Source organism: Bombus bifarius, unplaced genomic scaffold, assembly GCF_011952205.1.
Source record: "Bombus bifarius isolate JDL3187 unplaced genomic scaffold, Bbif_JDL3187 scf7180000007992, whole genome shotgun sequence".
Lineage (NCBI taxonomy): Eukaryota > Metazoa > Arthropoda > Insecta > Hymenoptera > Apidae > Bombus > Bombus bifarius.
In genome coordinates, this window is record NW_022884373.1 from 765,054 (window position 1) to 790,182 (window position 25,129).

The 25,129-nt window shown below is 30.3% G+C and overlaps 3 protein-coding genes across 18 annotated transcripts in view; 2 read left to right on the forward strand and 1 right to left on the reverse strand.

Annotated features, from left to right (window-relative positions):
• Positions 1-322: 322 nt before the first annotated feature.
• LOC117205579 (39S ribosomal protein L21, mitochondrial) lies at positions 323-1,753 on the reverse strand. Its single transcript, XM_033444140.1, has 4 exons — positions 1,557-1,753; positions 1,022-1,168; positions 597-917; positions 323-517 (listed from the first exon to the last, which is right to left on the reverse strand). The coding sequence occupies exons 1-4, from the start codon at positions 1,654-1,656 to the stop codon at positions 417-419; spliced, it is 669 nt and encodes a 222-aa protein (XP_033300031.1). The 5' UTR covers positions 1,657-1,753; the 3' UTR covers positions 323-416.
• Positions 1,754-2,077: 324 nt separating this feature from the next.
• LOC117205577 (cholinephosphotransferase 1) lies at positions 2,078-12,939 on the forward strand. Of its 8 annotated transcripts, XM_033444139.1 has the most exons (11): positions 2,078-2,467; positions 2,817-2,964; positions 3,149-3,271; positions 3,348-3,451; positions 4,405-4,539; positions 5,438-5,572; positions 6,293-6,424; positions 7,622-7,780; positions 7,863-7,988; positions 8,069-8,207; positions 11,767-12,939. In XM_033444139.1, the coding sequence occupies exons 1-11, from the start codon at positions 2,231-2,233 to the stop codon at positions 11,841-11,843; spliced, it is 1,515 nt and encodes a 504-aa protein (XP_033300030.1). In that variant the 5' UTR covers positions 2,078-2,230; the 3' UTR covers positions 11,844-12,939. The 8 variants fall into 8 exon arrangements, with proteins under 8 accessions (XP_033300030.1, XP_033300022.1, XP_033300027.1 ...); XM_033444131.1 differs by lacking the exon at positions 4,405-4,539 and having other exon boundaries at positions 11,767-11,843; XM_033444132.1 differs by lacking the exon at positions 5,438-5,572 and having other exon boundaries at positions 2,231-2,467.
• Positions 12,940-20,051: 7,112 nt separating this feature from the next.
• Positions 20,052-25,129, forward strand: part of LOC117205725 (MAP kinase-activating death domain protein) — a 41,438-nt gene continuing 36,360 nt past the window's right edge. For all 9 annotated transcript variants that reach the window (XM_033444424.1, XM_033444420.1, XM_033444422.1 and 6 more), the window contains exon 1: positions 20,052-20,170. The gene's annotated coding sequence lies outside the window, so the exon portion shown is untranslated. The remainder of the gene's footprint in view (positions 20,171-25,129) is intronic.

Here is a 25,129-nt window from a genome sequence, read left to right on the forward strand (position 1 = left end):
ACCACATGCGCGAGCGCGCGGAGCACAAAGTTCTATTATATTTTTCCTGATACACTTTTTTTGGATTTTATTTTTTCTTATTTCTGAGGTTTGATATTTTAACTTCAAGATGCTAGACCCCCGCGCGAATTTTGTACGTTTTATATGCTTACAACGCTGTAATATTATTTCTTATTTTAGCATGATATATTGTTATTTCCTTATATATATATATTTTATTAAAAAAATTAAATTATTAATAATTAACACAATTCCAGTAATATTGAAAACATTAGAAATATTAGTAATTTTATTTATTGTATTTTACAACAATTTAAATAAATTTGAATTAACATTAATAGTAGATTTATTTCAGAGGATTAAAATTAAAAAATGTTGTTGAGTGGTATGATACTGTACATTATGCTATTTATTATTTAATATATTCTATCTAAGCCTTCAACTTCTTTCTTTTTGTTGACATCTCCATTTATAATTATAGAGTTTATTCTTAACATTGTTCTGGGTATTCTGATAACTGTGAAAGAAATAGATGTGTTAAATGGAATAGTTATACAATGTGTTGATTATAGCGTTAATTACGATACTGTTCTTACAATTTATTCTCCTAAACTGTTTTCTTGGTTTCATTCTGAAATGAGTTATAGTATGAGACAAGGTCTTTTGGATTACAGTCGCATTAACTGACACCAATTCCTTATTCAGTATGGGTCTTCCAATGAGTGTGAAATCTTTACCACCAACCAATAACACTTTTTCCAATTTTAATTCATCTCCTGGTTGAGGTGGCCAATGACCCTGAATGGCTATAACATCACTTTCCGTGACTTTAAATTGCGCTCCACATAAGTGTATGACCGCAAATAAGCGGCCAACCGAATTAGTAGCTATTTGTCTGTTAATTTCATTGATCACATCTAAAAAGAAGAAGGAAGCTATAAAATTATCTAAATAATATAATTAAGAAATTAATTTGAAAGTACATTTCATTAATATTTCTATATTTATTATATATAATTACCAGCAGCTGCCTTTTCCTTTTCTTTATCATAATTTTCAGGTATTTCTTCTTGATAGCTTGGTTGTGGTTTAAACCAAGGTAACCTATATTTGATTGTTTGCCTGCGATAAGCATAACCGGCTACTTCTATCTCCCACAATTTTAATCCTGTAATAAATAATGCATTTTTTTGTATTTTACACAAACTTGTTATTTACTTATCCTTAATCGTTAATTTTTATGTTTTGCTAGTATACAAATCAATATATAGTATAATATACAAACATATAATATTGATAATGGTAATAATAATAAATAATCTAGTAGGAAAATGTAGTAATACAGTATTTATATTTTATAATAAACAATCACAGAATGTATAGTTAAAAGAACGATAATTATAAACCATTCAGTATGATGTGGTTTATTAAAAAATTACTACTAACATAACGCTTTATGAATTACATCAAACAAATTTCAGGTTATATAACCTAAAGTTTCATACAAATAAAGAAGCGAATCTTGTATTACTTTTACGGAAAAAATATTGACAAACCCGGATAATATTGTTTGTTTATTGAAGCAGGAAGAATCCTTCTAATACAGGTATTTGTGGCGAAATTAAATAGCCTGCTGAAACTACTGAGTGCCGCCATGATTTTGACTACTTGCTTTAAATTCGATAACTTAAAAGTTTAAGAATTTGAAAGAACAATATCTAAAATTGTAGACACATTTTATGAAATAAAAAAATAAATATAATAGAAGAGAATAGAAATATCTTTCTCAATAAAAGATATAAAAATAAAATATAATTATAGGAATCCGCGGCAAAATTTTAAATAGCAACTTTTAGTATATACATATATTTTTATCCGAAACATTTCTTCTCTGTCGAAATTAGAATATTTGCATAAAAGAGATGATCGTTAATGACACATTATACAAATATTGTAATCTATAACGTCTTTTCCGTGAAATTTTTCGTATAATACAAGTTGTCAGTGTTATCGTTGACGTATAATTTTAAAATATTTTGTACATGTGGAAGAAATGTAGTATTTTTGTTGATTTGGTTGTAGTTCCGGTTAGAACTAGTATGTGAAGAGATGTCGTACATGTTGGCGAACAGTTACTTGTTATGGTTAGCCATTGTGTTTTGAGGTATCGATGACTGTTGAAGTATTATAATCATTCTTAGTGTTCCCAATAATTCGGCCACGTCGAATTATGCAGTTTTATAAAGAAAAGCTTCTGTCACCTGGACAACTGAAACGTCTTAGTGAGCATAAGTACAGCTGTACGACGAACAGCCTTTTGGATGGATTTCTTCAACCCTGGTGGGACTGGCTTGTTAGCAAGGTTCCACTTTGGCTTGCACCAAATTTAATCACTATTGTGGGACTGATTGTCAACATCGCGACTACTTTGATCCTTGTATATTATAGTCCAGATGCTAAAACCGAGGTATCGTCTACATAACCTATTTTTCGTACTTACACATCATATCCTGGATGACAGTGTAAAAGGTTGTGAACTTGAAAATTTGATACATATTCGATATAAATGTAAAAAATAGAATTGTCAACTTTTACAGTTTTACATAAAATCATTCGTTAGAAGAAAATTTTGTATGTAATGGAATATTACTGTGTATGTGATGTTTGTACAAAAAAATTTGTACTCATGAAAACAACATTTTTTTAAATGAAATAAATATCTATTTATTACTTTAATATGTAGATATAGTATTACTTTAATATGTAGATATAGTATTACTTTAATATATAGATATAATATTACTTTAATATTTTAGGCACCTAGGTGGGCTTGTTTTTTATGCGCACTTGGTTTGTTTATTTATCAAAGTTTAGATGCCATAGATGGCAAACAAGCCAGAAGAACAGGAACTTCAACACCATTGGGTGAATTATTTGATCATGGGTGTGACTCCATATCAACCGGTATGTTGCTTAAGTTGATAAAGTTAATGTGACCTTTAACTTATTATGTTAAAAATCCATATTAGAACTAAATATAGTACCTCTATAAAATAGTGTGGAAAAAAATCTCTTTTATATTTTATATTACATGACAGTGTTAAATTTCTGTTATAATGAATGAAAAATTGTGTTTTTATTTTTCCAGTTTTTATTGCTCTATCAGCGTGTATAGCAGTACAATTAGGATATTATCCAACATGGATGTTTTTCCAATGCTTTTGTGCCATGACACTTTTTTATTGTGCACATTGGCAGACATATGTTTCAGGTAAGAAGTTTATAGATGTTAATAAGGATGATTTTATTAAATTTATTTATTTCACAATGTCATTGTTTTTAAATAGGTTCTTTAAGATTTGGCAAAGTGGATGTCACAGAAGCACAATTTACTATTATAATGATTCACCTTATTTCTGCAATTTTTGGGCCACAAGTATGGATGATAGAGGTTGTATCTAATTTAATAATTCTAATTTTACATTTATATAACTTTAGAATATCTCATGTCAATCAACAAAATTACCTGATGTAATTTAGAAAACATGTTATGTTTAAAATGCTTCATTAATTTATTCATTAACGATTTAAGAGACATACAGGTTACATAATGAGAATATCTTATGTCAATTAATAAAACATTATAACTTTAATGTTATACTTATATGTTATACTGGTTGACTAATTGGTTTACCAATTTTTTGAGATACACAAATTATATAATTAAGTAATTGATTGTCATAAGATATTTTTTCTTTCCTTATTTTTAGTTTTTCAAACAAATATAAGCTTGTTTAGTATTAAGATTATTTAATCACAGAAACTCGTTCTTAAGGCATAGTATCAGATTTTGCAGTAAATTTAGGGGGCTTGTAGATATTCTGCATAATTGCATTTAAAAACTTCCAGTATTATAAACTTTTATAGTATATTAAGAACCCAAATATTGATTCTCTTTTTTGAGTACACTATATTATCATTTATTCATATTAAGTTCACCATGATTTTTCATTCAAACCTTCATCAAATGTTATTTTCTACTTTTCTTATTATCTATCTCATAATTTTCTCATGTTATATACATTATTATGCCATATATATATAAAATATAAGGATATCATTATATATGTATGTGTTATATTTGTTTATGTATTTTCGATTCATTTCGTCAATTTATGCACTGGATAAAAGACGAATAGTAATTGAACAAATTGTAATAGTTAAAAAGTTAACTAATTACTCAATTTCTAATCTAACTGAAGATTTTCACTTTATGCATTAATGATTTTTTATATAAGGAAAAACTAACGTTTCTAGTGAGTTCTGCATTTTTATCTCAAGACTCATGTTTATAAAAAATTTGAGAATATCTTTGCATGAGTCTAACGAGATTATTTCTTACAGATACCATACATAGATGGTTTTATGTTTAAGTATTTAATAGGAGTTATGACAGTAATTTGTGCAATGGCAAACTTATATTTCATCTTTTCGGTGATTTTCACCGGAGGAGTGGGCAAGAATGGTTCAACTGTGGCTGTAAGTTAGTCAATTAGACTTTTGTTTTTGGAAGTATGGAAATGGGAGCAGCATGGCATGAGGAGCAGCGCTGAAATTACCTTTTTTGCTATGAAACTTATTGTAACATGCATTTTATTTCCAATTCTTACTCATTTGTTTCCCTTCATCCAATTCTTTCTTACTTTCCTGCATCACATTGTTATTCATCATAAGTGCATCATAACTTATGTTTGTACCTACAATTGTCCATCAAATTCATTCATATAGAGAATATATTAAAAGGTATTAGTAAAATTTATGATATAATAGAGAAATAATATTTAGAATATATTCCTGTACTGTGCAAGGCTATGTGTAAAAATTCAACTTACTTTTAATACTTGGAATTATGCTTTTGAAACAATTTCTATCAAAAAATGTTCAATAAATAATAATAAAATATTAGATAATATAATTTAGGTATATAAATTTATCACTATACTATGTAAATGCCTTAAAATTAATATATACTTTTAAAATAATGAGATATAGTTTAACACTAGAAAAATTTACATTAACTCCAAACAGTAAGCACACACATAAGTATATAATTTAATATAAAATTTGTACTTTGTATCATGATTATAATTCATTGATTCAAAATGTAATTTTTCATCTCAATTATCAGTTAAATTATTATAACGAAAATATTTAGAAATGCAGGTAGGAAATTGAGTAAAAAAGCAGCTCCTTCGTGCCTGATGTTTTAATTTATTATTATCTCATGTACTGTAGTGGGCCACAAGTGGAACTAGCTCATATTGAAAAAAATTGAGAGTTACATAGAATAAATGTAAGATACAGAGTAAACTTAGGTTAAATTTTAATTGCATTTCTGCAATTTTTATAACGAGCGAGATTTTATGCGTTTGTTTAGATACCAGTGCTTGGTGTAGGCACAATCAGTAACTACGTAGCAGTATTCTTTTATGCAGGCTACATTCATGTATTCCTTGAATTCTGTAAAGTCTTTGAATCTGGCGGGATTGGAAAGAATGGTTCCACAATTGCAGTAAGTTTCAAAAATATAAACTCATCAGTTGTATATATGTAAATTTTCCATCATTAGCATAGTAATCAGATCTTTCTTCTTTTATATTGCTTGCCTATCTAGATCATTCAGTTATTGCTATCCATGTTAAAGGACAATTTCTGCATTACTAAATCTTATTTAATAATCTATATGCACATTACTTTACTACAATAAGAAATTCTTGTATGGTGTGCAGGCTATGAAGAAATACAGCTTATGTTTTAATATTATCTCCAAATGTAATCTCTCTTATGCAAATTTACCTTTCATTTTATTTATGTGCTTACTAGCTATGGAGTTTTGCTATTTTAATGTAAACAAATAATTACCTGTGTTGAATAGTGATCATATTATCTTTACATTAAATTAAAAAAATAAATTTTTTAGAAGAAAAGTGATATTCATGAGAAAGAGTATGTCAATATTTTGTTAGATGTAAGAACTTTAAAATAGATTTATTTTTTTTTGTTTTTTATTAAATTAAAAACGAACAAATATTTTATATGAGATTAAAAATACAAAACCATCAATTAAATTAATTTAATACCTTGTGAAATCACACAAATTGCTTAATGTATATGTGTTTTAAAGATTTGAAATTGTTTCAAAAGCAAGAAGTTTTCATCGGTATGTAATGAAATATGCTAGAGATGTGTTTAAAAGTAACTAATAAAAAGGTTTTTCGTGTCGCTTGCACAGTTGCCATACACTGGCACAGAGGTCAAGGTGTTTCCATTATGGGCTGCTGTGGGCATCGCTATTTTACTTGCACAGAGCAGCATATCCGTCATTCTTGCCGGTGGTGTCGGAAAAAATGGCTCCACCGTCGCAGTAAGTCAGTTCAAAAGTAATAAAATAATTGTGTAGTGCACTTTGCATTTTATTTTGATTTAGGCCCATGTTATAAAGGAGTACTTGCTCTCTTACATATAAAAATCTTGGTGTATATAATATATTAATATAAAACATCAACTATCTTGAGCATTATTACTTAATATATATTGTCTGATGTATTCGAAATTATAATGTTAAAAACATTTGTTATCTTTGGTTAAATTAAAAAATTAAAATTTAATTAATATACTATTATGAGATTGCAGCACAGGACGAATATTCAATTTTTATTGAATATGAATATTGAATATTGAATGACACAATATTTATTGTGTCATTTGTGTGGGTCTAAAATTGGCAAGAGCATCACACAGAACTGTTTACTGTATTTTTATTTCCACTCTGGTTAACACCTTTTCCTAAATATTTAAGAATCTGTGTTGATATCCTATACATATTTTCTTCTTTTTAATATTCCCATCCATTGACTACTCCTTTCCAAATACCATTTTAAGAAATTGCATGGATCCTTAGAAGTATATAATTTTATATAATTAATATAATGATTTTAGTTACTACATATATGCTTCTTTGTAAACTAACTTAGTGACTCTTTATGTACTTAGATGATTTTGATAATTAGTATAACAATCTCAGTTACTATATGTTTTACTGCAACTAACTCTACATGAACTCTAAATAACTTTGCATTTACTATGTGTGTTAAACCTAGGATCTGTCATTGTAATGTATTATGTTTCTTACTTTCATTTTTATATTTATTAATGTCTAATAGAATTTTATGTAGTCATATTGTAAACATATAGATGCTTTTTTAGTGTTTATAAAGGTTTGCATTTTACATTTGAATATACAAGTTGGACTATTAGTCCATCATATATAGCATGTAGCTTTATAATAAAGATGTAACATTTTAATTAAGTATATATTATAGAAATAAAATTAATGGTAAAAAGTATAGTATTTGATGTTTTCATATTAAGCATATTTATATATTGTTCCTTTTATTAGAGATTGCATATTTTTAAGTAATCTTTATATTGTTTATTATCGAATACTTAAACATTAAATTATAGGTACATATTTCATTTATAAAAATATATTACATGTTCAAATATTTTTCTTGTACATTTATTGACCACTGATGTCTTCATAATATTTATTCCATTTCAGGGAACATCAGTTTTATCTCCAATTATTCCATTTAGTTTCGTGGTAGTACCAGCTTTTATAATTTATAGAAAAAGTGCAGAGCACGTTTATGAAAATCATCCTGCATTGTATATACTTGCATTTGGAATGGTTGCAGCTAAAGTTACCAATCGACTGGTGGTATGTATATCAACAACCTAAATATCGATCATTTCATTCAATTTTTATGTTCTATATTCCATAGTATTGTTATTTATTATAGGTTGCTCATATGACAAAAAATGAAATGGAATATTTAGACACTTCATTGATTGGACCAGCAATGCTGTTCTTAAATCAGTATTTCAATTTTTTTATCAAAGAATATTATGTTCTATGGTTGTGTTTTGTAAGTCTTTTTTGCATAAATTTTATTGAACTTTTTTGAAATATCATTTTTATACATTTTACAATTATATGTGCTTTTAGATTTGGGTTACTCTGGATTTACTACGGTATAATACTCAAATTTGCCTTGAAATTTGCGATTATATGAAGATCAAATTATTTAGGATACCACTAGGAGATCATCGAACTAGTCTGGTTTCTAATACAGCTGAGAAAAATGGTACTAACAGGTCCCAACGTAATAGATTGCAAAAGAAACATCATTAGGATTTATTTGTGATAATAAATGCGCTGTATGGTTCATTTTTTGTATAAAGGAGAGTTAACAATATAAGAAAATATAGAGATTTGATAAATTTTGTTATATCACAATTGTATATATAATCAAAGTTCAGAATAGTACAGTTCATTTATTATCACATTAATTTCTAATCGCCGCATCTGATTAGTATTGAACATAAATAAAACATCAACATGTTGGTTGAAAGTTTCTCACTGCTTGCCATCGATTGCAATCAGTTTGTTATCGACGAAAAAAGAATATATCGTCATGTACCTAGTGATCAGAGTTACGATTAAAATCGGTAAAATCAATAAGATACATGAAACAATACAATATAAATACAGGAAGTGATATATAACTATTATTAAAGAAAGATAGAAAAAAGACATGACATAAACTTTAAGTAACTTTATATTATTGTTATAAGTATTATAGCAATTTAATTAAATCAGTGAATGTGAATGATTTATTCAACTTTTATTTATTAATAACTGTATGAAGTTTATGTTTGGGAATGACGCAATAATAACGAACATTTGTTCTTTTTGCTGACCTTTAGATTACAAGAAAAATTTTTGAAGATAAACGAATTTAGAGAAGACGTTTTAGACGAATTTAGAGAAGTTTTTGCTTATAATCATTAAAAAGAAAATAAAATTACCTGATTGTTTTTTCTTAGAGGTTGTGTTTAATGATATTGGTTATTTTTTGATTGGAGTACTATAGTCATGATCTCATATAGAATATATTAGTAGTTCATTTACATGTTTGAAATTAAAGGACAGATAATTATTTTCTTTTAAAATTACAAATCTAATTTAAAAATAACATATATATACGTAATTATATAATACGAATATTCCGATATTTCTATAGTCAATTACAAAATATTTATAGTATAAGTAAACTACCAAAGATAGTTCATTTGAGCTAAAACGATTCAATCTATGATTTATCTTATTCTTTTTTAACAATTTCAATCTTATATCATTTAAAAATTGTAAGGAATTGATGGAATGTTACTGACTAATCATTTTGTGTTTTGAAATATTTTTTTTTTAGTAAACATCGGTTTCTAACGAGTAAGGAACTATACAAGGAAAGGTACATAGCACAGGAAATATGCATATTGCTCAAGCAGTATGTAAATTGATATAATGTATTCTTAATTTACAATGATTTACATTCAGCTCAGGTCCGTGGCCTTAATATGCGCTTATGATTGCAACTGTATGAGATAGTTTTCCAGGTAGAAGACAAAATAGTTGAACAATTTTTATTTAAGATGATTCTGCGTATATATTCTTATATTTATTTAGTGTTGCGCGTTTTTCGTGGTAAAATCTCTTTTGTTTACAAGACGTATAATATATAGATTCAACAATATCAATTATAAAAGATAATAATGCTTTAAACAGAAGTTGTTGCTAACTATGTGCAGTAAATATACATATTTAGACTTTTAATACATTGTAATCTTTATAACTATTGGAAAGCAAATTTTTTATATAAATGTGCATCACATAATAAGGAATGGATCATATAATTTCGAAACTAATTACAGTATAGATCATTAAAAGTTATTTTAACAGTTATTTAAAGTATATTAATTAAACAGAAAGATCTTAGATCAGTGATATATCTATTATAAAATTTGTGACGAGTAAAAAGTTGTGAAGATTAGTGATATATCTTTAAAATATAAACACGTATTCTTTCACTACATTGTATTTTAAGAAATATCCGAAGCTGTTCAAGAAATGGTTTCTTTACAAACATAGTTACGAGCAATCTAATTACTGTGCATGAGAAGTTGTGCAAGGAAATTACCGTTTAGTTCAAACGTTTCATTATAGAGTATTACAATTATATAATTCTGTTGTTTTACAAAAGTTTTGAATTTTTACAAGATCATTTGAGATTTTCAGAATGACAATATTTCAATGAGACTTTCCTGCAACATTGCCTGATAAAATAAATAATGTATCTAATAATCTAATGTAACGTATCTTGGTTTTTGTTCACAAAATGTAATATACTTTCCTGATAAATAATTTTCGTATCACATGCTATCTTTTATTTGTGCGTTTTCATTGAACAAAGCTTGATGTAATGGTCAAAATCTTTGGAGTTACGTTCCCATTCTCCTATCTTCAGATTTAATCCGTGTTAATCCTTCCAAAATGGCTTGCAAAGGTGATTCTTTCAAATAAATTCTAAATCTTGCTTTCTAAATAAAAAATATACCATTATAATTTTCAAAATATTAATTCGCATGCTGCATTATTCTATTTTATTTTAAATGTTTGTATTGTTCCTCGTAAATTTTATAATAGCACATTAACAATACCTAAATTTGTACCTTTGCAATTATATTAACCAATAATAGCTTGAGAAATTGTTTTTGCATTGAACCGCATTGTTAACATTTAGCATGTTTGTGGAACTTTTACACAAGCCCACATTATATCAATTCACTAATTGATAGTATACAAAATCATATCGTTTATAATTTCATTTTGTGAATAATGCCTAATACTTATTTTCTCATATAGCAAAATGTTAATTAAAAAGTACGATAAAATAATGCGATAAACACATTATTAATATTAAAATATATGAAGAACTAGTATCGTTTTAATATCTTATTTATGTTTTAACATCTTATTTTTGATATGATAAGTTGTAATAATATGAGATATAGATACAAACATTATGAGGTACGTAATAAAGCAAGTAGAGAATTGAAGCATGTGAAGATTGCATTTGCATGACTCTGCTTGTTTGCTTGGTCCTAACGCCTTGTCGAACGCGTTCAGGATGTTGTACGATATCTTTAACATTTTAATTTATATAACACAAACCATTTCAATATAAACTGTACAAACTATAAGAAATCAAGAAAAAAACTTCTGAACACGGTCGTTGATTGATATACATATGTACATACGAAATGCTGCCAAGTATGAAGAGGGAAAGGTTTTTGGCAACTCTGTGCTACTTTATCTCACTTTTATCAAAAATACAAGTGTAGAACTGATTACGATATCTTTTCAATCAAAATTTCTCTCATTGATTGCCGAGCCTTAGTGAATATTAATGTAATGCGTGGTCTGTTACAATATTGGGCATAATATTTATTTAATATTAGGCAGTGTTATAATGTGTTACTATATTTAGTATAACATGTTAATCAAGTATGTGCGAATAACAAATTTTAATATTTTTATAGTTTGCTATATTTTAATAATTTTAAGTATAGTAATTATTTTAATGGTTTTCCACTATTCTAACTACTCATGTCTTATGTTTTGTATACCACTGTAATTTGGATTTATATTTTGGATATATTTTTTAAATTATAGATAACAGATGCAAAACATCTAAAAGAAGATTTTACGTTTCTTTAAATTATTCACATTGTAACAAGATATTCGCACATGCAGAACGTCAATGTACTTTATTCGTTGGTATGCATGAATAGTTCTGTTCACAGTTCGCGCGATGGTGGAACAAGAGCCTCTGTTAGACGAGGATTATCATCACGGATCTGATACTACCCTCGACCTATGACGGTTGAAATTCATCAGCGTAAAGATAATTATTTCGAAACGCAGGGTTACGTAAAACTTTCTTTGCAACTTTTATCATTACTCTTTCATTGCCCATTAACAAGTACAAATACTAGTCTCTTTCTAGAATGAAAAGTAATGTATTATATTGTAAATTAGCAGTACTACAGTTTCACGTGGCCTTGATACCCATCTTGAATCATAATTTTATTATGAAATTTGAGATGCTGGATAAAGGAAAGAGTATAGATTATATAGCAGAATGAAGCAGGGTAGTTACATTATAGGAAGAGAAGTTTAAGTAGAAGAGAAAGTTTAACCCTTAAAAGCTATTATCGAAATTTCATTTTAGTACTTCAGTATTTTAATTTACATGGGCAAAATTTCACATATTGTTTATTTTGGAAATTAACAAATTACCATTGAATATTGGATGAAAAATAGACATTGTTGCAATGCTATCATATGATAGTTATTAAAATAAAATTCGCACAGCATGAAATTTCATATGTATTAGCCTGTAAGGGTTAAAGAGAGTTTCGCGTGGTCCTCTTCGACGTAGGAGAAAATTAAAAATGAAAATTTTAATTTTATCGATAAGTGTATTGAAACTGTTTGGTTCAAAGATTTTCGATGAAGTAAGATAAGAGTATTTCCTGTGATAGTTTTATAGAGAAACAGCGAAGTACATTTTCATTATTGATGGTCAAACAACGAAGGACTATAGTTATTCCTACAGAGTCGGAGACATTTCGAATTGTAAGATAAGATTCATGTATTATTGGTAACGTTTAAAAATTCGTACAATTTTATAGAAAGATATAGAAAGGATAGAAGAACTTTAAGAAAGTAGAGTAGCTTTTTTTTTCAAAGAAAAAATTGTTAAAAACAATTCTAAAGTGGATAAGGTGAAGATTTTTTAATGTTGTCAGGATGAAATAGCATTTAACACTAGCACGCTAGCGTAATAAAGAGATACTTGTTCATTTTTACCAGTTGTACGACTTCCAGTCTTTATCAACATTTTTGTGATCTCTTAAATGGAGATGATAGTCGAGTTATTTAACTAAAATAATAACGATGTCACAAATGTTAGAGAAAAAAAAATAAGAAGGATAATAATAATAGAAATAAGTTTGTATAAATAAACAATTTGTAATATATTTCTTTAATAAGAAGTAAGATATGAAATTTTACCAGATTTAATTTTAAGTTAATGTTAAGTTCAGAGAAAAATTATAGGTATTAATTATATGGCAAATTATATCAGAAGTTTTATGTTTATAGATTCTATATACTGTAAACTGCGATCATTGTAATTTATGCAAGCAAATAAAATTTTAATTGCCATTCTGTTACTTTCTTATGTTTTTTTTTTTTCGTTTCGTCGATGAATTTTCATCAATGTCTAGTGAAATGAATTTTGTCGAATCGTTGAGAATATTTTCTCGCGTTCGAAAGTGGAACAAATTCGAATAACGATTAAAAACTGGTTCAACCCTCGCGCCGGAAACTGGGCCAGGAGTAATCACTATTTCCCGGGAATTCGGTCACCCATAGTATTTCATGATCCCTTGTAAAAATATCCTTGGGATAATCCACCTACGATTTAATATATATTGCAGTTGAATATTTATTTAGAAAATCTATTTGCAATTCACTTTGCAATGACAAATGAAAAAAGGAAGCAACGAATGCTTATGAAGATACATATAAATATTATTTTCTCATTTTATCGATAATAATTTTTTTATTCACTGTAATTCAATAATTATCTAAAATCTATTTTGCAACAATTTCGAAAAATTTCTGGGAATTGGCAGATTCGTTTACACAGCTTATTGGCAAATGAAATATTAAAATAGCTATTTATATAAATTTGAATTTTTCTCAATAAGCATGTTAAATCCTTTTACTTAAATTTATAAAAAGAAGATATATGTCTTATTGATTTTTTCTGTTTGTATATCTCCGATCTTCATTCCAATAACATTTTATTCGCCATTTATCCATTGGGAATCATATTTTATCTGATAGTACCATATCTTTGTGAGACACTCTGTATAGCATGGTAGGCAATGTTACATTACGTAGTAGTGCGATATTGATCAATCAGATGGCACGTAACGTGTCCCTTGATCCCTAGATGTATACTTTCTGTGGGCCAGCAAAAACGTTAGGGAAGTAAAATAAACGCTCGTACCATGCCGCAACAATGAAATGCATAATCAATGAAAGTGCATTACGTTCCCACATCTTAGCTCTTTAGTGGTTCGTTTTCTCTCTTCTCCGCTTTTCACAGAGTCCGAAGACCTCGAAATTTCGTGACCGAGCTACGTATCACCTCCTACCCTTGTTCGTCTATTCGACCTGGGCCACGTTCTGAGACGTTTCCCCTTCCCCAATACCAAATCCACAGGAACGTAATATTCTCTTCAAGGATCCTTGGTGTTCTTAAATTCAATCATGGTTGCATTCTAATGAGATTATGAGACTTTCAATCAAGTTTGAGAGAGTCCAAACCTGTTTCACGGTGAAATTAATTAGAGCAGTAATGGTAAATAAATGGTTTTACGGGTTATCGTAAATGTTGGGCAAATTGTGTTGCGAATTGAAATTTAGCAATGAAAGAGTTTCCTGTAAATTTTCGATGATAGTTTCATTCGTTCGATAGTTAATTACAGATGCTTTATGTAGCGTTATATTGTTTTGTTAATTCTGTGAGTTACGTAATTAGTATTGTTTTACTTTTAATATGGTTCAATTTTTTTAATAACGAATTGGTAGTAAATTAATTCCATTTATTTATCATTGAACTATATGAATTTTGTTCATCCCCCGAAATGATTCGATTTTTTTATACAAACATTTTTTATAAAGTGGCATATCCTTCTTTGGATATACTACTGGCGAATGTATGCGCATGCGCGTCGAACGATAGGGGTAGTAAGTAGAAAAGTCGAAGTTACGATCGACGAGAATCAGTCTGCCTTCGGCGACGTCCGAGCGACCATTCATTATGATAGTATTTTGGATTTGATAGTAAATAGACTTTACATGTCTTTACGATTTAACAATAGCTTGTTATAAAGCTGGCAATAAAATGTTTTACCTTCACATACGATCTTTAAAAAAATCATTTATGTACTTCCACAAAAATAAATGAATAATAATAACAACTCTTCTATTACTATTATTACGAATACGTAATAATTATTCTAATAGCATTATTAATAATTACAATATGAATTATTTCACACTCCCAAGCAATACCACAGTAATACTATACACTACTATACACAAAGGCAAAAGATATCTTCTTCTTTAATGCATCAAATGTCCATTATTTTATATTCAACTTTCTTTTTTCTGGTCTCTAGATAAAAATACCTTTGAACTGACAATTGAACGGATTGCTCCACGTAACCTTCCTAAGCAGTTTGAATAAAATTTAATCCAGTCGATATCGACTATAGTTTAGTTTCGCATGAAGGATTCCTGTTGAATTTTTAGATTCTACAGTGACGGATAAAAGAAAATTTTAAATTGATATGCTTATTGTTAATAACTTTTGCACTGAAAATTTTTTGTCACATTGATAACTGGTATACTATATTCGTTAATTGTTTCTATCAAATATAAATCCATTTTGTAAAATGGTGTTCCTTTTTATTTTTCATGGTGCCTTTTTATATCTCTTGTTTCGTAAATTTTCTTTTGTCCGCCACGGTACGTCCCTGTTCCTCTACCACCTCCACTTTTCCCGAACATCCAGCTAAGTCTGTCAGCAGCGTTATTGATCCAGCTGGTAACAGACCGCGTCTATGCAATGAGGCCATCTATTCCCGAGAATCGTATATGTATATGGGCTCGCTGGGCCAAGCGTTCAGGATAGCCATTCAGAAGGTGCTAACGTCGTATTACGTAGACAGCGACATTGCTTACGTAGACCGTAATCATATTAGGCTTACCCACGTCTGTTTCTAGGTTTTGTATGGTTACAGTTGACAGCCTTCTCCAGGTGCGACTCTTTCTTCTGACAATTGGGCTTTTTCACGGACATAAATCTCTCTTGTTGTTTCCAACAAGTCTTGTTGTTTGGGAGAATTTCGAAATGTATATAATTAGAGAGTAGAAGAATTATTGTTATAATGCTAAAAATTTAGAATATATATATACTTGACTATAAAAAAAAGTAAGGTAATTATATATCCTAACCTCCTAGGTAACGATATATTATCACAAATTTTTATTTTCTAAGTCACTCTGTTATCTATTTCCCTGCAAAGCTTATTAAATAACAATTACCTTTAAAAGTATTCCTTACTTTACGATCTCGGAGAAATTCTAAAAATGATATCAACATTTTCCACATTTTTATAGTGAAATGAAATACCGCTCCAATTCCACGTGCATATATGTAAAACTACCGTAATGTTCACATTCATTTTCTAACCTTTATTTTTAAGAGAAATTTAACCATTTCAATATACCTTCCCAGTACAAGTACAATGGTTACAAAAAGATATTGTCACACTAGTACATTTCTTACAATATTTCCACATTGAGTAATTAGGTACAAGTATATTAAATTCCGTACCGTTCTGTAGCACTTTCGTATGGCTGCAAAAATTTCATATTATGAAAATGATATGTATAGAGCATGATAAAAAAAAACTGCTTTATTAAGAAATAAGTGTGCGTAGCCGGTGTACTTAAAGTTTCTTTATGATAAAACAATTGTGCTGACTCGTGAACGAGCGTTCAATTGACCTAGAGCGACTGAAAGGGGTCCCGGTGTTCCATTATGTACCGGCAACAATCAAATTTCGAAACTATTAACAGGCATTGAAACGGGCACGTACACGCGGTCTGAGGCACGCGTGTGTACGCGTCTAGGTGAAGGATAAGTGCATTAGACGAGGTCTGATAAGCTGGTGTGCGCGTGTGCATAGTAAAAGTCGGGAGGAACAGTAGCGGCAATTAACTTGCCAGCTGGTAGGCTATAAAAAGCGCAATTTCATCCAGCTCGTTGCAATGTAACCGATAATTGGAAAAATTTGTACTTCTTATCGGTCCTTCGTTTGTTTCTTCGTTTCAATATTTTAGTTCTCTCTTCATTTTGAAATGTATTTTATTTGTCGTATATATCATATAATATGTGACATTATAATATTACAAGCGCGACACGGGATTCAACGGTTAAACTTTCTCAATATATCTTACAGGTACAACGAAGCGGAGAATGTTATATCAATCATTTCAAACTTTATTAAAATGTTATAATAAAAATACGAAAAATACGGAGAAGTAATAAATCGTTTAATTAAGAATTCTTCTAATAAGAGACGCCGAGGGAAGAAAGAATGAACGCTATTGTGTGTTTCATTATTATTAAATAATTGCATATTATAAGGGTGGAATGGATAATAACAAAAATTCCCTTTAATTGTTTAAAAAACATATACAAGTGTTAGGTAATGTATCGATACTGTATTGATTTAGAATTTTTTGCTTTTAGAGATAGAAGAGACGAAGAGAAGAAACGGGAAGCGAGATGAAAAGAAGAGAAGAAAGTGTGGTGAAAAGTGTTTGCTTCTATCGTAGAAGGGCGTGCATCGTTCTTTTTTTTATGTTTAGGTTGCTACTTTGTAGGGACTTCCCCTTTCGGGTTACCATCGCGTAATTTCTGAACGGGATTGTCGAGAGAATAGTTCATCGATCCCTACAGACCAGAACTAAAGGCTAAATTTCCGGCTAAACTCTCGGTTTCTCTTATTCTCTCAGATTCTGAAGTAATGTACTCGCGTTTATTTCTTTCGACATTTATGTTATACGTGTTGCATAACTTTTGTATTTGGCCAGCTAAAAATTGGCAAAAATAATATGATAGAAGTATAAATAATTTTTTTATAGATTATTTTGTATAGATCTATTAAAATATAGAAGAAAGGCTTGCAAAAGATATTTTTAAAAATTGCTAATGAAATATCTTTATTGAGAAGAATGGTGATAAGAAAGATGCCTGAAAGTGTAATGTAACGAAATCCATCCTTTTAGTGTGGCACGTTGAGAATTCTTGAATAAAATATCTATGACTCAAAACTTTTCCCTTCTACGTTTTCCTTAACTGTAATAAACACCTGCTCTTTGTATGTTCTTCTTAAATACAGTAAACACATTTCTTTTGTACGTTCTTCGTTTATAGAATACAACAAAAATATGTACTTTTTTAATGTCTTTCCTTTATCCATTTTTCTTAAAGGAACTCTCAATAGAAAATTTTTATTGAAAAGAAGTAATAAAAAGATACGAATGAAGTATATTCTGTAATTCACTTTATACCTTCTTCTACGTTTCCTTTCATTGACATTGAAAAGATGCGATCAAAAATACGAATGCAAAAGTAATTGGACGAAGAATTGTTTAATTTGATAGACTAAGAATTATTTTATTTGTGCACAACTTCTGTCCCAGGGCAATTAATCGTCAATTCGAAGTAAGCTAATTCAGAAGTCCTTTAATTTTTTCCCTGTTCTATGTCAAGGTAATGCTCGGATTGCAAGTGTTACCCTTGAACTGAATAATTAATTCATCCCCATCAGTTAATTAAACAGCAGTTGCATTGGAAAGTAAACTTCCCATCATTGTTGTTGTTGTTTAAACATTTAAAATCGACGCTTTGCAAAGTTCTTCGATCAAAGCGGTCACCTACTTTCACGCTTAGCCAATTGCTCAATCAGCAACGTGTGCTCCTTTCATGTTATTATACAAATTTTTATCATTTACTTTATTTTTCTAAAACTAAAAATTGGTACGAAATATTACAATTTTCTTTAATCTCCTTATTTCATCACTGTTTTTATCGAATCAATACTTTGCCAAAATTGTATATAATATGTTTTAAAAATTGGTTTATATATTTCAAAAATTATCGAAATACGTTTTAAGAAGAATTTCATTTCTATTATTTTTAATTTCACTTTAGGAACAAGAGTAAGGAGAATTGTTTTAACGATAATATACGTCAGTTACTGTCAAAAGATTTGATGTTAGTACATAAAAAGAAATGGCCAGTAAAGGTGTGCTCTTTGTACAAGTATTTGTGAATGAGTGTTACCCTTAGCTACTGCTCAAGAAAACACCCTTCAACTCTTTCACTCGTATTCTGCTTTTCAGAGGAGAGAATCCAGAATTTTCCTCTGGTTATTAATCTCAATTAAAAGATACGTATAATAGTTTCCCCAGCAAACATATTCAATCGTTATAATCGTATAATATTATATTTACCATTGTAATTACTGGAACAATTTCAGACATCTGGATTTCTTAAGGAATTATATTTAAACCTACCAATTATGCAACATAGTTACATTAATTCGAGTACATGTTTCTAACAGCCTTCGTCCTTTAAAGTTGTATATTCAAATACGCAATCCAATTACACAATATTAAGTCAGTTTCAGTGCTGTCACTAAAAATGCATAAAGAGTAAAATTTAATCTCTTGTTTTCCTTACTGCAAATTCTATCTTCCCGTACTAGAACGTATAATCTTTTCATCCCTCTCAATAAACTGACTCTAATTCTTCTCAGTAGACATTTAAAATTATCGAGGAATTATATTATTACAGTCGAAAAAAGTCTACCACTCACCTCTTTCTTCTATCACCAATTTCCTTCGTTCTTCATTAATTTCCATAAAATTTCACTTTTCAATGGGAACATAATTCGAATTTTGAAAGACGAGAACAAAAAAATTAACGACGTCGCTTGAGGAACCTAGTGCTCAAAATATATTAAATAAACACGAACTAGCTATAATTCCAAGCTATAAACGTAAAATCTATTACATAGAAAACGAGAGCTTGAAATCTGTTACATAAACATAACTTAATCTTATCATTTTATCACATAATTTTTTACCATTTCTCTATCTAAAATCTCCCCATCTTTCTCCTAGTTTCCCTAAAATCCGACTGTTATGCAAAAAAAACCTACTCCAATATCCGCGAAAACCACCCCAAAACTGAATCCCGTAGAAATTCATCTTCTGAATCTTCCAGTACCCTCTCTTAGACCCTATCGATCGGAAATTTCGAAAGGGCAATTAAAAGCCGGAAAAATGGTCGGTTCCGGACAGACATCGGCAGTTGAGGACAACTCCGTGTCCCTTTCCCGACGCAAGTGCCGCCCCTGGTCGCACGCCTGCCTAGTAGCCTCGTCGTGAACGATCGCCAGTGTAGTATCGCCAGTGAGGCGATACGGTGTGCGGCCTCGTGCACGAAAAGCGACGATTTTCCACCGGGATCCTCGTTCTAAACGACACGTAAGTTCACCAAGCAGCTATGCGTTTCCAATATTTTTCAACTTTCTCGACAATACGTCGTTAACTTATTACATCGAAATGTAGAACTATCGATTATATAGTGTCGCTAATGTAATATAACGAGTGACGTCGTTTAGGTCGCGTGCAACTGGCTCGAAACCTTGTTGAAATTGGCCAAAGTTAAGCTATGGAAGTGAATGCGTGTCCCGATCGACTGTCGTTCTAAGGATTGAAGTATACGGTGGCTACAAGAAGCGTTTTTCTTATCAGCTTTTATATTCCGTTTTCATAATATCGAATTTTTATCCCGACGACGATATTTATGCAAATTCATACTTTTTGTGGAGATGGTTAAAAAATGTGGACTCTAGGTAGGTGATCTTTCTATGTACTAAACGTTACAACGATTACTATATTTTGTTTATTTTATATATCTTTGCACGTTACATTCTCGCTACGACGCATTCTATGCATTTTTGCAACTTCAAATTTCCCATAAATACGTAAAAGCGACGCAGTACTATCAAATGATACGAAATTCAGTATAGTTGGATCTACGTAATTAATTACTATGTAAGCGCTATAACACATACAACGGTGTGTCGATACTTTTCGTAGCCACTGCATGAAGATTAAGATGCGTGTACTCGTCAAAATTTATATATTTGATATTGTGGCGATAGTTCTTCGCTCGAACGCGGACGACGAATGATTTGAATTTAGCAATTATTAATTAAGAATCAAGAATTAGCGGTTCAAAACCGTCTTATCGCTGTAAATTTTTCCACAGTGTTATTATTATTATCTACCTGGGTTGAAACATGTTGCTCCGTATTTTTGCGCTTGGTGCTTTTTAACCAACTTATTCGAATTCCAATGATTTCATTTGGCAAGTGATTTGATTAATGAGAAAGATATTTTAAGCCAACCAAATATGTTCATACTGATAAAGCATTGAAACTACCAAGTAACTTGAATTCAGGTAAAACGACTAATGTGAACGAGGTTTACACGCCACCTAAACGATGTCATTTACTTTTTCTCACCAACGACGTTGCATAATTTCGATTGTTATATACATCAGGATTTAGTAAATTAATGGTATATCGTTGAACAAGTTGGAAAATATTGGAAACGCAAAGCTGCTGGATTTATACAGCGTCGTTTACCGCTGGCATTGCAACCACGCGTTTATTAAATCCGTTTCAATTTTGCTATTCTAAATTTATTAAGTTCCTGAATTTTTAATAATGAAACAGGTACGGTCGTATGTATCGTATTATCAAACTTGCTGAATTTTAACGATACGAAATGTTAGGAACGTTGCATTCCTCGACTGCGTACGACGTGTTCGTTTGAATCGTTGTTCGATGATGATATTCGACGATGAGAGATTTTTATCCTACGTTCTAATAAGCTTTTGAAAAAATTTGTTGCAATGAGGAGATACGAGCCGAGAATTATGCGTATGAGATTGTCCGAGAACGTTGTAAAGCTTCTGTTACCTGGAACTGTACTACGTGTTCGTTTTGCAAATCGATGCAAATCGACGTATCGAAAAATTGATCTTACAAAATTGACAAGTTTGATATATAAATATCTTGAAAAATTCCTCGGTCCAACGAAATATTCCAATTTATTGGAAACGTTCCTATCTGAATAACATTTTGCAAAATGGAAATTACGTATGCAGAGAAACAAATGATACCACTTTGGTTTCTTATTTTTCCTAAAAATAAAACATTATATATACAGGGTGGTTGGTAAGTGGTGGTACAAACGGAAAGGGGGTGATTCTACGCGAAAAAAGAAGTCGAAAATATAGAATAAAAATTTCTTTTTTTAATTTTTTGTTTTTTTAAATTTTTCCATCGAGACAACGATCTACAGCGAGTGCACGCGTACCGAGCGAAAATTCAAAGTCGATTTTCTCGAAAACAAAGCCTCGAACGACAAATTTTTATTCTATATTTTCGACTTCTTTTTTCGCGTGGAATCACCCCTTTTCCGTTTGTACCACCAGTTACCAACCACCCTGTATATATAAACGTATATGTAACACATCAAAAAATGCTTGGCTCCTTGAAAATTCCTGAAAATTATTTTCTTCTGCAACGAAATTATTGGCGTTTGAAATATTTTTTACAAGCGATAATAATCCGACTTCTGAGGAGTTTCGACGTATTTTTACCCAGTATTATCACAAATGTATATTTATAAGACCATTTTTCATATTTAAACAGAGTGAAATACGTTACCAACGTGAGACCACTTATTTTAGCGTCAACCTGTATACAAACATTCGAATAAAGCTTGAATTACGTATGTGAACTATGCTGCTACGTGTACTTTGATTTTGCAAGTCGATTTTAAGGGTTTGTTGGGTGATTTCCATGTTAGGCATAGTTCGATGGGCTTTTGATCAAGATTTTACTATCAATGGATTGAGTGAAGTCTAATTGCTGTCGTAGGTGTCGATTTGTGCTCTAAAACGTGTTTCGTTTGATCACAGTGGTATATTAGCTGGGAATTCTTGGAAAGGGTGAAAACATAAAGGGATGAAGCATGATGATCTTCGATCATATTCGGTCATATGTATTGTTTGTTACATTTTTGTGTATTTCTATGCTGACAAGTTTATAAACTGGTGAATTGCGTTAGAAAAAATGCTTCGTAGTTTGATTCGTATTGAAACGTTGATTTGAAATAATTGAACGAACGTGGAAACGTGGATTCGTCCATTGAAGAAGTGAACTGGTCTATTCGCTTGGAACGATTTCCTCTTGTTCGCTTCTCTTTTATTTCTATTCAATTATATTTACTATATATATATATATACAAATTCCTACAACTCACATGTAAAATCACTTTTCATTAAAAACTCTTTTCCTCGAATTTTAGTGGAATGATTCAAAATATATTTATCCTTGCTTATTAATTATCTGAAAAGGTAGGATTGTTAGTTCGAAACAGTCTAAGAAAAAGATAGAATAAAATAAACGAAAATCCAGTTATACAGAGAAATAATTAACAGTAGAAGAGAAACGAAGGATATTGGCAATAATCGATGGTATGGAACAGATCAACATGTTTGTTTGATTTATTCTTTGTCTATCAGTTGTCTGCAAAATGTAACGTTGAAATTTCTAAAATAACTTAAAAGAATGCAGAGGAAAATAAATGAAAGTGCTCGAGAAACGAGTCAAGGATTGCTAAATCGACTCATTGATTGCCCCCCGATCGATACAGAGGAATCTAACGCAATTACTCGACAGATTGTTGAAATTTTGTAGCTTTATTCTAACGAGGATAAATCGATGAATCGCACTGACAATTTTCGATAATTTTCGACGATTCAGTAAGCACGATTTCCACATTTTCCTACAATTGTACACATCAAATATTTCTTATCAGTTCTTGTAATATAATTTCTCCGAGTCTTCCTATCTCGAATTTTTGTTCAAATGTCCAAGCTGTACGTGTAAATTTTCAAGCATAGTACCGACACTCTGATATCTCGTATTGCAATTTATATCGCTCGAGGTGACGGAACGGACCGGAAACGGGACGTTCTGTAGCGGAAAGTGTTGTTCCGAACGCATTATCCTTTCCTCACGACTAGTAGAGAAACTTGCGAGCGTCCAAACCGCGAAATTAAATGGAAAAAGTAGGTCAGAAAGGCGGAAAAGACGCGAAAATATTTTTGGCGTCTACTCGAGGATATTATTCCGCGCAAGCTCGTGCGATTCTTTAAGGAGGGATATATCGATTGTGAATTATGCTGTTCTTAAAACGAAATTCCTATTTTTAAGTTATGCAAATTCTGAGTCACGGTATCGTTCTTCATTGTTGTTGTTATTTATCAATTATACGGTACAATAATAATAATTTTGATATAAACACAAATGTTTCGTTATTTTCTTTTCTTTGATTCATACGCTTTTAATAATTTTACGGACTGTATTATTTTTTCGAATTTTCAATTCGCAGTTATTATTTGATGTCATAAGAATAATTATTTAAACGTTAAGAGAAATTTCGTTTCTCGAACTGTTTTGTTTAATGGTTTTTAATGGTTTTGTAATAGACCATGATTAAGTTAAAGAAAATTCAGGGACGTGGAAATCTTGTCAATGTTAATGTCACCTAGAAGCTCGAACCTTTTTAAGGGATCTTCACCTAAATATTGCTTCAGAGAGGCTATGCTCGGCTTAAACCTTGCACAGTGCTCAAGCGTTTTTGTGATTCTTGTTAACCCAATATGGGTCACGAGGCTCAAGAAATCAATGAGCCTCGTGCTCCAAATATTGTTTCACGTACTATTAGATCGTACTATCAATTAGTAGTTGAGGCAATACTATCTTCCATGGTATAATCCGTCCTTTCTATTTATTGCGTGCATCTAATTCTAAATTAGGTTGGAAACATTTTACGTCGCATTTAAAATCCCTCGTCGTTATAAAGTGTAATAGGAATAATAGGAATTGTTCTAGAAGTTATCGTATCCATACAGTTATTATTAAATAGGAACTGTAGTAGACATTTTTTTGAAGCATGAATTTCCAAAAATTGAGTGGAACTTTTATGATAGAAATTTGATGAATGGAAATTTCCGCGATAGAAATTTGGTACAATGCAAATCTCAGCGGAGAAAAGTTTGGTCAATGGGAACTTCAGCGAACAGAAGTTCGTCGAAGATAGAAGTTGCTACGAATAGAAATTTCTGGCACAGAAATTTCATAGATAAAAATGTCCCTGATAGTAAAATTAAATGATCGCAGTAGAAATTGGTCGGATAAAAGAATTCTGGAGGATAGAAATTTCCTAAATATAAAAATGTCCATTAATACAAAAATGTTGTAATACAGACTTGGAAAATTTCCTTCAAATCGAGACTGTTAGAAAAATTTTTAGAGAAATTCTTTTACACTAGAACCATTGATCTTTGTCAGGTACCTA